General features: G+C 40.2%; 2 protein-coding genes across 4 annotated transcripts in view; both read left to right on the plus strand.

Annotated features, from left to right (window-relative positions):
* Window positions 1-9294, plus strand: part of IRAK3 (interleukin 1 receptor associated kinase 3) — a 60406-nt gene extending 51112 nt beyond the window's left edge. For 2 of the 3 annotated variants that reach the window (XM_042947091.1, XM_042947093.1), the window contains exon 12: window positions 206-2691. In XM_042947091.1, the coding sequence (XP_042803025.1) occupies window positions 206-721 (516 nt within the window). In that variant the 3' untranslated portion in view covers window positions 722-2691. Of the gene's footprint in view, window positions 1-205; window positions 2692-9209 lie in introns of those variants that run through there. The other variant, XM_042947092.1, reaches the window with a different exon arrangement.
* A 667-nt stretch (window positions 9295-9961) lies between these two features.
* HELB (DNA helicase B) overlaps window positions 9962-16538 on the plus strand; it is a 63212-nt gene continuing 56635 nt past the window's right edge. Inside the window, exon 1 of the mRNA XM_042947088.1 lies at window positions 9962-10178. Coding sequence (XP_042803022.1) covers window positions 9962-10178 — 217 coding nt within the window. The remainder of the gene's footprint in view (window positions 10179-16538) is intronic.

The raw sequence follows: 16538 nt of genomic DNA on the forward strand, positions 1-16538 counted from the left end.
GATTCCTGGGCCCCTATCTTTTATACTTTGGTTCAAGTCTGTGAAAGAAAGGGTCTAGCTAATCTTTAATAGCTTCTCATTCAAAACTCTATTGTTGAACTTATTTCATGAAAACAAGAGGCTGTTCCTTAATAAGTAGGCAGAAGAAAAGGTGAAAGGAGAGGTTATTCAAACTTAACTCAATGTTTGTTTCTTGGTTACCTAGGTTGTAACTACTCTTGAAAGTACTCAAGCCTGCTTATATTTTGCTGAGGACCCTCCCACTTCACTAAAGTCCTTCAGGTGTCCTTCTCCTCTATTCTTGGATAATGTACCAAGTATTCCAGTGGAAGATGATGAAAACCAGAATAATCGTTCACACCCTCATGATCAAGGTTTGAGAAAAGATGGAGTGACTCCGAAAGTTCCATTTGAATGCAGCCAGTCTGAGGTTACGTTTCTGGGCTTTCACAGAAAGACAGGGGGTGAGAGAAAAGAGGATGCATGCAACATGCCCAGTTCTTCTTGTAAAGAAAGTTGGTCTGCAAAGCATTCAGCTCTATCGCAGGACTCAGGGGCCTGTGGTGCAGATCTGGACCCTTCTGCAGAAGCTCCAGACCCTTCTTACAGGAGCAGGCCAGTGGAGACTAGCTGTTCTTCTGAATCTTCCTGGAACGAATGTGAGCAGTACAAAAAGGAATCAATTTCACCAGAAGATAAAGAAGAAAGCAAATATTGCTAAGGCCTCTGAGTACAGGTATCATCTTGGGAAAACATTGTTACCATAAGTAATGGGAAAAGGACTATGGATGGTGAGTTTGGGTGATGCAGATCTACTCTGGACAATTCTACTCCTTCCTTCCCAACTCTGAAAACAGAGTGGCTCAAACCTAGGCTATATGAGAGCCATCCAAAATTACTTAAGATCATGAGCTGTGGCTTTAGACAAACAAAACCTACCAAAGAGGGACTAGATTCTACGGTCTTCTCCATCATCATCAACATGAGCCCTTGTGCCACCAGTCTGCTAAGTACATTCAGTTCAGTTAGATTGCATTATTCAGTTTGGCTTGCTTGTGAAGGTTGTAAGAAGTGTCTAATTTGTAAATGTTAACAGGTGCCTTTTTAAAGAATTACCTTTGTGTTTATCTTAATTAACCTTTAGTATTTTTCTGTTCCTCCCTGTCAAGCCTGTCTGTTTGAAAATGAGCCAGATTTACCCTTGGCTATTGACATGTTCTGTGTAGAGAGGGGATTCTTGCCCAAGATCTGTATTTCTGTATTTAAACCCTTAGGATAGTTTATCACATATCATACAGTTTTGGCTATTATTGCATTTTTTTTTTTTTTTTTTTTTTTTTTTTTTTTTTTTTTTTTTACAAACCTAGAGACCATTATATCCTGAGTAGAATGTGTGAAATTTTAATCAAGTAGTTTTTGTTTCTGAGAAAATGGCTGGTCACAAGGGCTTATGTTACCTTTTTCTTTGATCCTGTACCTTCCAACTCTGTGCCTTTACTCTTGCTGTTTACTGGGTCTCCCCCTGTTGAAATCCTACTCAGGCCTTCAAGGCCCAGCAGAACTACCTCTTCCAGGAAGCTTCCTTAATCTGTCCAGCCAGAAGTACTCACTTCCTTAGCATTTCTATAGCACTGTTTTTGTGTTTGTTTCATACTTGTTATTTTCTCAATTGTACCGATGTTGCCTGTGCCATCTTTTCTCTCTTACTAGATTGTAAACTACCTGTATTAATTTCCTATTGTTGCTAGAACAAATTATAAGGCACTTTGTGGGTTAAAACAATGTAAGTTGGGGTGCCTGTCTGGCTCAGTCAGTAGAGCATCCAGCTCCCGATCTCAGGGTCATGAGTTCAAGTCCCATTTGGGTGTAGAAATTACTTAAAAAAAAAAATAAGTTAATTATTTTACAATTCTGGAGGTCAGAAGTCCTTGGCATTCTTTCTGGAGGCCCTAGGGGAGAATTCATTCCCCTGCCTTTTCTAGCTTCTAGAGACTGCCTGCATTCTTTGACTCATGGCCTCTTCCCCTCCATCCTCAAAGCCAGCATTGTGGCATTTTTGAATCTAGATTTCTCTTTCTTTTTCTCTTTGGACTTTTCTTCATCACCTCTTTCTCTTCCTTTGCCCTCCTGCCTCCTACGGATCCTCGTTATTGCATTGGGCCCACTCAGATAATCCAAGGATATCTATGCATCGCAAGACCCGTAACTCATTCACAGAAGTAATTCACAGACTTCTGGAATTAGGACATGGATGTCCTTGGGGAACTGGGGGCCTTACTCTATCACATTCCCTGAGTGTGCAGGGGCCATCTCTTCAAGGCCTAGCATGTTATCCTATACAGAGCTGTTTCCTTACAAGTTAAGTTGAATTAAGTTCTAAGAACCCACATAATAAAAAGATTGCTGAGTAAAGTGGGGATTAGGACTGTCTTTCTGATGATGGATAGAAACACTCCAAGAAAACCATTTCCACAAGATTAATGGAATTTCCCTCTCTAGAACATGTATGATGAAAGGGTAGACCTCTAGCCTGCTCTGCATCCAAGGAATAGGCTCTTGCTTTTTTGTGTGTGTGTGAGTTAATATGTTTGGGTTAATTGGTCAGATTGGAGTCTAGATTTAAGAACAAATTATTTAAAAAAGGAAGTCATCTTAAAAATTTTTTTTTAATGTTTTTTATTTTTGAGAGAGACAGAGACAGAGTGTGAGCTGGGGAGGGGCAGAGAGAGAGGGAGACACAGAATCCGAAGCAGGATCCAGACTGAGCTGTCAGTACAGAGCCTGACATGGGGCTCTAACTCAGGAACCGGGAGATCATGACCTGAGTCTAAGTCGGAAGTTTAACCGACTGAGCCACCAGGGAGTGCCCCAGGGAATCATCTTTAAAGAAAAAAAAAAAGGTTGGGAGGTGCGCCTGCGTGGCTCAGTCAGTTAAGCGTCTGATTCTTGATTTCAACTCAAGTCATGATCTCGTGGTTCATGAGATTGAGCCTCGCGTCGGGCTCCACACTGTGCGGGGCCTGCTTGGGGTTATTTCTCTATCCCTCGCCCTCTGTCTCTCCCCTGCTCGTGCTCTCTCTCTCTCTCTCTCAAAATAAATAAACTTAAAAAAAAAAAAAAAAAAAGAAGATGGAAGTCATCAGGAATCAGGGTCAGGTTAACAGACCAAGGCCAGGAACATGAACCTACAATTCTGGGAAAAATGGTCTCATGGTGAGGTTCAGAACACAATAAGCCTTAGTCTGATTGACAGGCCACATAAAGGCCCAGGTAAGCAGTTGGGAGAGGTCATGCTCAGGCTGGTCCTCAGGGGCCAGCCATCTTACCCATCTGTTCTTTGCATGTGTTATTAAGCACCTGCCAGAATCAAGGCACTGTATTGGCTCCAACAGGACACTGAGTGAGGAAGAAAAGGCAACCACCCCAGTGAAGAGTTGGGTGACATCTGGTATTTGAACCACAAACCAGTGGAACTGAAAGTAAAAGTGGGAGGAGGAGGAGGCAGAGATTACTATGCATTTTCTAGAGGGGAAGGAAGGCTTTTTGGAGAAACTTGTTGGAGAGAGAGAAGGGAGGAAGAGAAATAGAAAAGGAGTCCCAGGATGGACATCCAGGGATTTGGGGGCCCAGAGCTCTACCAGAGCTCTGCAGAACCCCAGCTCTGGGGCTGGAAGGATGGGTGAGGGCAAAGGGAGCTCGGTCCAAAGCATTTCATGCTTTTTCCTGTTAAGCCTTCACAGCCACACTGAAGGTACAAATCCCATTTTATGATGAGAAAACTGACTTAGAGAGGTTAAATAACGAGCCTGGGGTTTTCGCAGAACTGGAAGAGCCAGGATTTTAAAGCACAGCTGTCTGATATCAAAGCCCACACTCTTTCTTGTATTCCACATTGCATACAGAAGCCCCCACAGATTCAAGCTTTTATAGAAAGGGATAGAGGTGAGAGCTCATTTGTTGATTCCATCAGGTTTTCAGTAAACACACAAGGCTTGCCATGTCTTCTGCCTTTTTTCACTATCCTGTTCCTCTGTTAACAGTTACCCACCTCTTTAGTCATTAGATGTAAGTTAAATGAATTCATTGATCTAACCATTCATTCACTGAACAAATATTTATCAACAGCCTCCTTTATGTCAGGCATTGTTCTGGGAGCTGGGGACACAGTGAAGATCACACCCAACTGAGGGCGCCTGGGTGGCTCAGCTGGTTAAGCGTCCGACTTCAGCTCAGGTCATGATCTTGAGAAGTTCGTGGGTTTGGGCCCTGTGTGGGGGTCTGTGCGGACAGCTCAGTGCCTGGAGCCTGCTTTGGATTCTGTGTCTCCCTCTCTGTCCACCCCTCCTGCTCTCTATCTCTCTCAAAAGTAAATAAGCATTAAGAATTATTTTTTTTTAAAAAATCACACCCAACAAAGATCTCTGCCCTCATGGAGCTTATGTTCTAGTCAGTAAATGAGCGGATGGATGAAAGGAAACAACATGGGAAAGTTGTAATCTCGATTCTAATGCTAACTGGTGGCTCTCCAGGAGACCAGCCTCACTGAGTCATCTCTGAGTGTTGTCTGGACTTAGACTCCAGCTTCTCTGCCAGCCCTTCCGCAGGGATTCACAGAGGTTTCCCCTCACCCTATGGTACAGCTGATGTCTCCATGGTAACTGGTTGCTTTGCTATTAGTGTGCACCAGGCAGTCTGTGATATATGGCAATCATGACAGGTCCGATTCTTCCATTGACCTATGATTTGTCCAGGACATTCATCTAGCTACCAACGACACCTTCAACTGGCTGCTCCTAAGGACTCTGAAGCACCTACACATGCCTCACTTCCCTATTACTCCACAATGTAATTGTCTGTTGACTTCTCTCTTCTCCACAAAACTGAAACTTCTTGAGGACGGGGACTATATCCTGCTCATTTTTGTGTCTGTAACAATGAGTATGGTACCTGGTACATAATATGGCCTGATCAATATTTATAAAATGAATGAACCAAATAGTCATTTAGAATATCTTCAAAATCATTGGTATCTAGTATATCACGACTGTCATCTACATTGCACCCAAAGTGCATCTTTCTTTTCTCTCTCTCTTTTTTTGTTTAACGTTTATTCATTTTTGAGAGACAGAGAGAGACAGAGCCTGAGCAGGGGAAGGGCAGAGAGAGAGGGAGACGCAGAATCCGAGGCAGGCTGCAGGCTCTAAGCCATCAGCACAGAGCCTGACGCGGGGCTCGAACTCACAGACCGCGAGATCGTGACCTGAGCAGAAGTCGGTCGCTCAACTGACTGAGCCACCCAGGCGCCCTTCTTTTCTCTTTTTTAAAGTTTTATTTATTTCAGTAATCTCTACACCCAACATGGGGCTTCAACTTGTGACCCTGAGATCAAGAGTTGCATGTTCTTCATGGGACGCCTGGGTGGCTCAGTTGGTTGAGTGATGACCAGCTTTGGCTCAGGTCATGATCTTGCAGTTTGTGAATTCTAGCCCCACATCGGGCTCTCTGCTGACAACACAGAGCTCACTCCAGATCCTAAGTCTCTGTCCCTCTCTCTCTTACCCTCCCCCACTCACACTCTTTCAAAAATAAGTAACATTAAAAAAAAAAAGTCACATGCTCTTTTGACTGAGCCAGCCAGACGCCCCTAAAGTGCATCTTTCTAATACCCATACTACCATTATTCATTTGCTTAGATGGTTCCATCCCACTATTCTCAGAGAAAAGTTATTAAGTATTAAATCTGAGATATCTTTGAAAGGAGGAATTAGACATTGTGTATACATTGTTTATAGATATGATTCATGGTAGAAAATATTCCCAAACCATTTCTAAGCAATGATAAACCAACATTTGATAGGGGATAAACTGATACTTGTGGTATTTTGTTTCCATATTTCTGTCAAATTATTTGTATATATTTGATGGTCCATTGAAATTGACATGCAAGTATTTTCTTGGAAGGCATTTTTATTCCAAAGATCTACACTGCTTACCAAGCCTTCACTTTAGAGCCTTCTTATTAATGTCATCTGTCTTGTTGAAAACTTTGTGGCAATCTCTATAAATAGCAAGTGAATATTTCCAAAGTTTTGTATTGGCTCCTTAATTTTAAAATTTCTTACAGACCAACATTGATTGCAATGGAGAGTAAGCAGGTAGAAAGAACTTACGTGCAGGAGATTCAGACTCAGTTAACACTGAGGTGTCTAATAGTGTGATAAGTGCTTTCATTACCTACACTCTGAATGCCAACTGAGCTGGGTTCTGTTACTATAATAGCAAGGAAAATGATATCAAGAAAGTTGACTCTTATCCCAAGTCACGCTGATAGTGAAGTATGGACACAAACTGAAAACTCTTTATTCAAATCCAGGAAATATTTGGTCTGAAAACGGATAACTTAAAAATTAGGTATTCCTGGGGCACCTAGGTGGCTCAGTCAGTCAAGTGTCTGACTCTTGATTTTGGCTCAGGTCATGATCTCATGGTTGCGGGGTTTGATGCCCACATTGGGCTCTGCCCTGACAGAGCCTATTTGGGATTCTCTCTCTCCCTCTCTCTCTGCCTCTTCCCTGCTTGTGCACATGTGCCACATGCACTCTCTCTCTCCCTCAAAAATAAAAAAGTAAACTTTAAAAAATTAAAGGCATACCCTATTTGAAAATAAAAACAGTAATAACATATGTGTTTATCTTATTTGTATTAATTGTATTCTCCAAGATTGGCAAATATCAAAGTAATTGACAAAATATGAACAAAGGGACATTCTTGTTCACTGTTGGCAGGGGTGAAGACTGGTACAACTTTTCTAGAGACAGTATGTATCAAATTTGGCAATATATACCAAACATTTAAATGATACACTTTTACCCAGCAATTTGTTTACAATTTGTCCTAAAGAATAAAAACTACACAAGTATGTAAACATGAGGGCAAAGATGTACTTTATGATATTCATGATATTAAAACTTTGGAAATGGCCTAAATATCCTTCAACAGAAAATGGGTTACATAAATTCTAGCACATATATACTATTGAGTCATATACAACTGTCATTAAATATTATTTAGATTGCATTTATTGCTATGGAAATCTGTCCCTGAAATATTATGGAGTGAAAAAGCAAGATATAGAATAATATGTTTAATATGGGCCCATTTCTAACACTGGATATTTTAAAATAATATATGTTTCATACAGAGATCTTTGCCAAAAATGATGTCTTTCTCTGGGCTATGGGATTTGGGTGATCTTTACTTTCTTTTGACTTTTATGTATTTAAAACTTGTATAATGAGCATGTATCATTTTTATTACCAGAAAATAATAAAGGTATTTTTATGTTGGAAAAAAATATTGTATACATGTCGATATTTACCTCTTTGCTTAGCTGTGCCCTTGATAACAACTATCAACCACCAATAATATTTCTGTTCCATTGCCCTTATTTCTATTGTACAGCCTCAGCGACTGAAGCTCCCACATAGATCTATCTTGTATCTCCTGAATAACAAGTTTTGAGAGGACTTATAAAAAGGCAATCCAATGGGTGCCTGGCTAGCTCAGTGGGTGAACTGTGCAATTCTTTTTTTTTTAATGTTTATTTATTTTTGAGACAGGGAGAGACAGCACGAATGGGGGAGGGTCAGAGAAAGAGGGAGACACAGAATCTGAAACAGGCTCCAGGCTCTGAGCTGTCAGCACAGAGCCTGACGCGGGGCTCAAACTCACAGGCCGCGAGATCATGACCTGAGCCGGAGTCAGATGCTTAACCAACTGAGCCACCCAGGCACCCCTGAACTGTGCAATCTTGATCTCAGGGTTATGAGTTCAAGCCCCATATTGGGTGTGGAGCCTAATTAAAATTAAAAAAGGTAACAAATTAAAAAAGCAAGCCAAGATGCAAAAACCAGACCAGCTAAAATACAGAAGAGTGGAGAACAGATCACAGTGCACAATGCTTTGTAATTACAGTTGATTTTGGTAAAATATTTAAAAATTACCCTTAAGCTCTATCCTTACAAATTAGCACTGCAAGGAATAGCCTACAGTTAAAAAAAAAAAATTAAAAGATCTTTGGAGAGAGAAATTTTTAACCATAAATTATCCCTTCCTCAGACTTAGGTCCCATTATCCCTTTTTAACCAACATACGACTTTTAACCTGCTGAATTTAGTAGACTCGGGGCTGTAGTTATGAGTTGAAGATAAAACTTGCCACAGTGCAGAGAAAGTGTGATAGAATACAGTGTTTTTCTCTAGCAGGTAGAGATGGAGCCTATGTAACAATGCTAATGGGGCCCACGATACATTAATTATAACGGGAAATAGCAAAGTGTACTCCAGGGTAAAATACCAATTCTAATGAGCTCTATCCTGGAGGGACTGTTTTGTGGGCGTAAGTTACAGGGGACAGTAAATATGATAAAAACACAGGCAAATCCAGCTAAAAGATAAATTCGTGCTGGCTTTTTAGGAGCATGACCCTGCCACAAATTTTGTTCTCTTGATACCAAATTGACGTGTTGGTGCTATTTTTGTGTTTCCTGGAAGAGAAATGCCGGGTAATATTAACTGTATCATCACTGAAGAGATTTCAGCAAAAGAGAGGTTAAGGAATCTAGTACGCAAATAGAGTGTAAAATGAAGTCACTCTGACAGCACATTGGGGTGAAGTATGCATAACTTCCGGTAGTCTTCTTAATCCCATTATTCACTAACGATAATTTCATGTCATTCTGAAAGCATATTAGCTAATTACAGTGCACTTGCTGGACCATTAAACATTGGATCTTCTGATATATCTTTTTATTTTATGTTTGTAACACGGGATTTTTCTTTCAGGATTTTTTTTTTTTTTTTTTTAAGAAAAGAGCTGCAGTGATCTCAGCCAAGGGCAAATATAAATCTGTGACTTTTATTATTTTTATTTTATGTGCCCTGGAGGAAAATGTGAGATTCCAGTATGCTTACAAAGCCAAGTGTGCATGTTTGTATTAAGTCACTGCCAGTAGCTCTAAGGCTTGAGACAAGAGGCAGAGCAATCATTATGCATTTGTTTAGCAGTTTGAAGAGGGGGAAATAATTCATATGATTTCTAATATTCTGTCTTGGCCATTAAAATGTATTTCTCTAAAAAAAAATTATTACCGTATTTTAGAAGACATAATCTAACATGTTCTCATCTTTCTCCCTATGTCATAATCCCAGCATCGTTTGTCCTTGTTTCAATGGCCATTTGAGTGACCCAAGTAGCATCCCTGCATCACAGATCTCATCAATCACAGTGAAACTACACCTCTACTTTACTTCAGCCACTATTTCCAAGGCCACACCCTCTGGACTCCATTCTTACCTGAAGCTGCTACACATCAGAAATCACAATATGCTATCCTGGACTTTATAAAGACATCCTGTTATCTGATCTCCCCATTTTTTTTTTCCTGGCCTGTCAATGACCATCCTTTTCCTCCCCATCTACTCCATGGTTTCTTTGCAGAGGTTGGGCCATGGGTTCATCTGTATCAGTATTTGTCCTTACGGAAAACTAGAACCCCTGCTAGTTATTTCAAACAGATGGAATTTAATATTGGGAGTTGGTTATCAAAGACTTGGAAAGGCCAGAAGAGGAAAAAAAAAAAAAAAGAAAAGGAAAATGTGTAGCTATCCAGAGATTAAGAACTACAGGAAGCCACTTTCACTGTTGTGCATGAAGGAGAAAAAAAGAGAAGAGGTGTAACTAAGAGCCGTGACCACTGTTCTGCTGAGGCCACAGAGAGCTTGCTCCTGATGCGTGCAATGCTGATGCATTTCCATGGAAGAAAGCGGGAACGTGGACCGACCACCACCTGTGCAGCTCCTATGTTACTGCCAGGGGCCCAATAAGAAGCAGAGAAAGAAAAGGCTCCTCTAGTTCTTCCGGGTTCTATAACGAGGAGTCAGCTGTCAAGGGCATCCAGGAGATGCAGTTTTCTTTAAACTACAAAGGAAAGCACAGAAGGGCAAGAACAGACAAATCCTACCCTGTGGCTATTCAGCATTTATTCTCGCCTTTCTACCTTCTGTTTCAATTTCCGGTAACAGTAACAATATCATGCAAATATTCGTCAAATAATCGAAGGTGCTGTCACTCTTTCAAAAGATGTACAGGCTCTCATCAGTCATTATATCTGTCTCCAGGTGATTTTAATATATCTTCTGCCTAAATTTTCTAAAAATAGAGGTAATCATCTCCAACAATTCTTATACAATATAGGAGAAAAGAGAGGGAAAGTAAGTAAGTGGTGAATAGACACAAATACATACAAAACAAAGGAAGCCTGCGCGGCTGCTATTGTCTTTGTTTCTGTGATTGGTCACCAGGATGCAATTTCACTCTCCTTCCATGCTCCCTTGGCCTCGGCCGGCACTTTGGGTCTCTCGGTTTCCTTCCCTGATGGTGTGTGCCAAACCTTCACTGCTAAAGGGTGTGAGCCCTCAGTGGTCTTTATTGGTGCTGGAATTGACGTTAACTTTCATCGCTGGAGATGGAACTGTTAGTAAGCGGAGTTCCCCGGATTTCAGGCCTTCCTGTCCTCCTTGTGCTCCCCAATCTCATTTCCCCCTTGACAGAGGCAATCAATACCCAGAACCTGTGTCATAAGCTACATCTTTCTCCTTGGTTCAGTGGCTTGAAGAGCCCAAAATGACAGCCTCCACTTCCCAGTCTGTAAAACCATGCTTGTGTCCGCATGGGATCGTTTCTCACTTGAGATCTAAGAGCTCTACACTAGCAGAGCTCACGGGGCACCTGGTGGGCTTAGTTGGGGGAGCACGCCACTCTTGATCTCAGGGTTGTGAGTCTGAACACCTTGATGGGCGTACAGTGAGTAAATATATACATACGTAAATATGTAAATAAGCAGAGCTCCGAAATGATGGGAAGCTGAGAAAAATATGTATGAGTGGATGTGTTTACTTTTCTCAGCATCCTTGTCATTGAATAATGGGAAACATTTTAAATCAACAGCTCTCTTAAAATTTATCATACCAAATCAAACGTAATACTTTAAATATTGTATGTAAAAAGAGTATTAGTTTATTCTGTTACTTAACTGGGCTATGTTTCTGTGAATCTAGTCTGAGTTTGTGTTAAGTGTCGGTATGTGTGTCTGTCAAAGCCACCATTTCATACGAGCTCCTACTAGCCTGGGGATCTACCACGGCCTTGAGATCTTTTTCACATAAACAGCCGATAGCATAGATCTCCTTCATCTTTTCCTTGTGTAATTGATTTTCACAAAATAAAACCCAGAGCTTATTATATGTTTATCGCCTTAACACCATCCAACTAGTTTTGAATGACTTAATACACACTGTGGTTCACTGCTATCTTGTTTATTTGGAATCACTGATCCAACATTTTGAGGCAGCCCCTCACTCCATTTCTTACCACTCTCATCTCTTATCATGCTCCCCATCATATGTCAGCTGCAGCCACTCTAGCCTTCTTGCATGCCAACCTTGTTTCCATCTCAGGACTTTGCACTTGCTGTTCCCCTGCCTGGAACTCTCTTCCTCCAGAATTTCTCTCTCTGCTCTTACTCCCTATCCTCTTTTACAATGTACCAGTTTCCTTCAATTCATGTGTCAGTGCATGATGCTGTTTTATATACTTATCTATTTGTTTATCATCAGTCTTCTTCCCTAGAATACAAACTCTATGAAGCCAAGGACTTTGACATGGTCATGACTGGATCCCCAGCACTTAGAAAATTTCCTGAGACATAATAGATGCTCAATAAACATTTTTAGAAGTGTCTTTCAAATTTTTTTAATCAATTTATTTTTTAATTTACATCCAAGTTAGCATATAGTGCAACAATGATTTCAGGAGTAGATTCCTTAATGCCCCTTACCCATTTAGCCCATCCCCCCTCCCACAACCCCTCTGCTTGTTCTCCATATTTAAGAGTCTCTTATGTTTTGTCCTCCTCCCTGTTTTTATATTATTTTTGCTTCCCTTCCCTTATGTTCATCTGTTTTGTATCTTAAAGTCCTCATATGAGTGAAATTATAGGATATTTGTCTCTCTCTGACTAATTTCACTTAGCATAATACCCTCAAGTTCCCTCTATGTAGTTGCAAATGGCAAGATTTCATTCTTTTTGATTGCCAAGTAATCCTCCACTGTGTGTGTGTGTGTGTGTGTGTGTGTGTGTGTGTGTGTGTGTGTGTGTATACACCACATCTTCTTTATCCATTCACCCTTTGGTGGACATTTGGGCTCTTTCCATACTTTGGCTATTGTTGATAGTGTAGTCTTTCAAATTTTTAATTCAATCATTCAACATTTTAGCATTTTTTTTTCCAGGCTTGCATGATTGGACAATTTGATGAAGTTACTTTATCCACAAAATTGTTGATAAAAAGTATTCTACAGGATAGAGTCAACTTCAGAACCATGTGGCACTTCACCAAGTATCCTCCTTCAGGTTAATGTCTTTCCAGTAATTAAAAAATCTTTTTTTTTTTTTTTTTTTTTTTTTTTTTTTTAATTTTTTTTTTTCAACGTTTTTTTATTTTTATTTTTGGGACAGAGAGAGACAGAGCATGAATGGGGGAGGGGCAGAGAGAGAGGGAGACACAGAATCGGAAACAGGCTCCAGGCTCCGAGCCATCAGCCCAGAGCCTGATGCGGGGCTCGAACTCACGGACCGCGCGAGATCGTGACCTGGCTGAAGTCGGACGCTTAACCGACTGCGCCACCCAGGCGCCCCTAGTAATTAAAAAATCTTTAGGAAAAAATCCAGTCAACTCTGACTTTATCTCACTTTTGCAACATGTTTCTCTATCTTGACTACAAGATATGATCCAAGCTCCTTTAAATAGCATAAAATGACCTTCATAAGCTGGTCCCAAACTATCTTTCTAGTATTTAATCCCATTACTACCTCTTTCTTGTTCCTTTCCATAGATTTTGTATTTTTTGTTCTAGTCCCACTAAATTTGTTGATTCCTAAAGCACACCATGTCCCTTCTCATTTCCATGCCTTAGCACATGTTGTTCCAACTATCTGGAATGCTCGCCTCTCCTCACCCCACCTTCAGCTAGGTATATCCTTATACACCATTCATGAGCTATCATAAATATTACTTCCTCCATGAATCCTTCTCAAACTTCCCTGATATAATCATCTCCTCTGTTCTCTCTCAGTAATTTAGATTTATAAACTTTTGCATTTTGCTTATTGTTTGTAATCATTATCATATTGTTTATGTCTCTTTTCGGAGTTAAGACTGTGACCTCCTCCAGGGTATGAAATTACTCACTGATGTTTATTAAACAAATGAAACACTTAACAAAATATTTTATCCATTACTTTTTGGAGTTTAAAGAGAGCAATTCACACCCAATAGGAGTGACTGATACCCCAGATCGGCTTCCACCAGAGTGGCACTGACCTTGGTGAATATTGGGGAATCCATCTTAGCCCTGCCATCTCAGAGGCTAGAATTCTTCAGTCTCCTTGGAATGGACTTATCTCTCAATGGCAGATCTGAAGTGATCAAGTTCATAGAGGTTGATAAAAATCAGCATACTGATTTTCTACTTTATAATGAAAAGCCTAACTGTCCAGAGAATTGAATTCTCACGTCAACATATTAGTGTATTATCTCCTTATAGGCAAGCTATATATGAAGCAGTATGATATGGTACAGGGGGACTGATTGATTGTAAGTATTTCTTGGTGAAGGAAGCTTGAGACCATCTCATGCACTAGGGAAACAGTGCCTTCAAGGTCACTATGATGTTTGAGGTTGCCTAGCCAAGGCTGCCACTCCCTGGGCAGGGCCTGGGGGATCACCTTCAGCTTGGCAGCTCGCCATCCGTTTCTTGTGTAGCTACGGTCAACCAACATGTCTTTGCCCAAACAGGACCTAAAGAAATGTCACTGAATGCCTGGTGACTAAGTTACATTTGTATTTGAGTTCCCATTCTTCCCATTTATATATTCATGGATATTCTCCTGGTTTGTTCCTGTTCATATTTACTGTGTGTGGATCTAACTAATTTAACTTCAAGCACAACTGTATTGTTGACTCATTGTCAACTCTAATGACAACAAGACCTAAAAGGGTTGAGTAATGAATCAAGGTCTTGCAGTTTGTCAATGGACAAGGTAAAAATTCAACCTTGATCTTATTGCTTTAATCTGGTATGCTTTTCACTATACTTCTCTAAGTGGAAATACCTAATAATTGTACAAGCAGATGAGTTCTTAACCTTTTCTTCCTGATTAAAGGTATTTTTCTTTAAAAGGCTTAAAAACATGCATATACTTTGAGACTTTTTTCTTTTTTCTTTTTTTTTTTTAATTTTTTTTTTAACGTTTATTTATTTTCGAGACAGAGAGAGACAGAGCATGAACGGGGGAGGGGCAGAGAGAGAGGGAGACACAGAATCGGAAGCAGGCTCCAGGCTCTGAGCTATCAGCCCAGAGCCCGACGCGGGGCTTGAACTCACAGACTGTGAGATCGTGACCTGAGTTGAAGCCGGACACTTAACCGACTGAGCCACCCAGGCGCCCCATGAGACTTTTTTCTTAAGTTTTTTTTAAAATTTCTTTAAAAAAAAAATTTTTTTTTTTAACATTTATTTATTTTTGAGACAGGGAGAGACAGAGCATGAACAGGGGAGGGTCAGAGAGAGGGAGACACAGAATCCGAAGCAGGCTCCAGGCTCTGAGCTGTCAGCACAGAGCCCGAAGCGGGGCTAGAACTCACGGACTGCAAGATCATGACCTGAGCCGAAGTCGGCTGCCTAACCGACTGAGCCACCCAGGCGCCCCTAAAATTTCTTTTTAATGTTTATTTTTGAGAGAGTGAGAGAGGGAGAATGTCAGCAGGGGAGGGGTAGAGAGAGAGGGAGACACAGAATCCGAAGCAGACTCCAGGCTCTGAGCTGTCAGCACAGAGCCCGATGCGGAGCTTGAACTCACAGACCATGAGATCATGACCTGAGCCAAAGTCCGAAGCTTAACCGACTGAGCCACCCAGGCGCCCCCTTAAGTTTTTGTTTAAGTTCCAGTTAGTTAACATACAGCATATGTTAGTTTCAGGTGTACAATTTTTTAAATGTTTATTTATTTATTTTGAGAGAGAGAGAGAGTGAGAGCAGGGGAAGAGGCCCAGAGAGAGTCGGGGCTCGATTCCATAAACCGTGAGATCTTGACCTGAGCCAAAATTCAGAGTCAGATGCTTAACCGACTGAGCCACTGAGGAGCCCTGAGGAGTCCAATTAATTTAGTGATTCAACACCTACATATAATACCTGGTGCTAATGACAAGTACACTATTTAGTCCCCATCCCCCCACCCACCTCCCCTCCGGCAACCATCGGTTTGTTCTATATAGTTAAATGTCTTGTTTCTTGGTTTACCTCTCTTTTTTCTCCTATGATCATTTGTTTTGTTTTTTAAATTCCACATGAGTAAAATCATGTTATTTGTCTTTCTTTGACTTATTTCACTTAGCACACTCTAAGCTCACTCTACCTCCACCCAAATCATTGCAAAAATGGCAAGATTTCATTCTTTTTTATGACTAATATTCTATTGTATAAATATACCACATCTTCTTTATCCATTCATCCATTGATGGACATTTGAGCTCTTTCCATAATGGCTATTGTAGATAATGCTGCTATAAACATCAGGGTTCATGCATCCCTTCGAATTAGTATTTTTGAGTTATTTTTGTATTATTATTTAGTATTTGTATTTTGTAAATTCCTAGTAGTGCGGGAGGCCTCAGTCAGTGGGGCATGTGACCCCTGATCCTGGGGTTGTAATTTCGAGCTCCAAGTTGGGTGTAGAGATTACTTAAAAATAAAATCTTACAAAATCTAGTAGTGCAATTGCTGAATCATAAGGTAGTTTTATTTTTAACTTTTTGAGGAAACTCCACACTGTTTTCCAGAGTGGCTGCACCAGTTTGCATTCTTGCCGACAATGTAAGAGGGTTCCCCTTTTTCCATCTCCCACTTTGAGACATTATTGACGTCTATGAATCTATCCCATGGAAATAATCGTATTGGTGCAAAAAATTATAGCTGGAAGGATGCACATTTCTACATTATGTATAATAGTAAATAACAGAAATCAATGTAAGTGTCCAATAATAGGAAATTTAAAAAATAAATTATAACTAAATGTAGTCATTAACACAATGTTCTACAAGAATGTTCATCTTACATTGTTAGTGGTAAAAGGCAGATTACTAAACACTATGTAAACAGGATTCTACTTTTTGCAACAAGGAAGTGAATGGGTCTATAATTACAGAAAAAGGACTAGAAAAAATAAACAAAAACATCTAAAAGTAAGTGGGTGTTAGGATTATAATGATGCCACCTTTCTTTTCTGCTTATCTATATTTAAAATTTTTTCTGCAAGGAACATGTATTACTTTAATTTTTAAAATAATTGTCATTATTTGAGTAGTTTTAAAATTATTTTTGTAATCTTAGTTGATGGGATTTAAAGAAAAAACAAAAGT

This window comes from Panthera leo, chromosome B4, assembly GCF_018350215.1.
Source record: "Panthera leo isolate Ple1 chromosome B4, P.leo_Ple1_pat1.1, whole genome shotgun sequence".
Lineage (NCBI taxonomy): Eukaryota > Metazoa > Chordata > Mammalia > Carnivora > Felidae > Panthera > Panthera leo.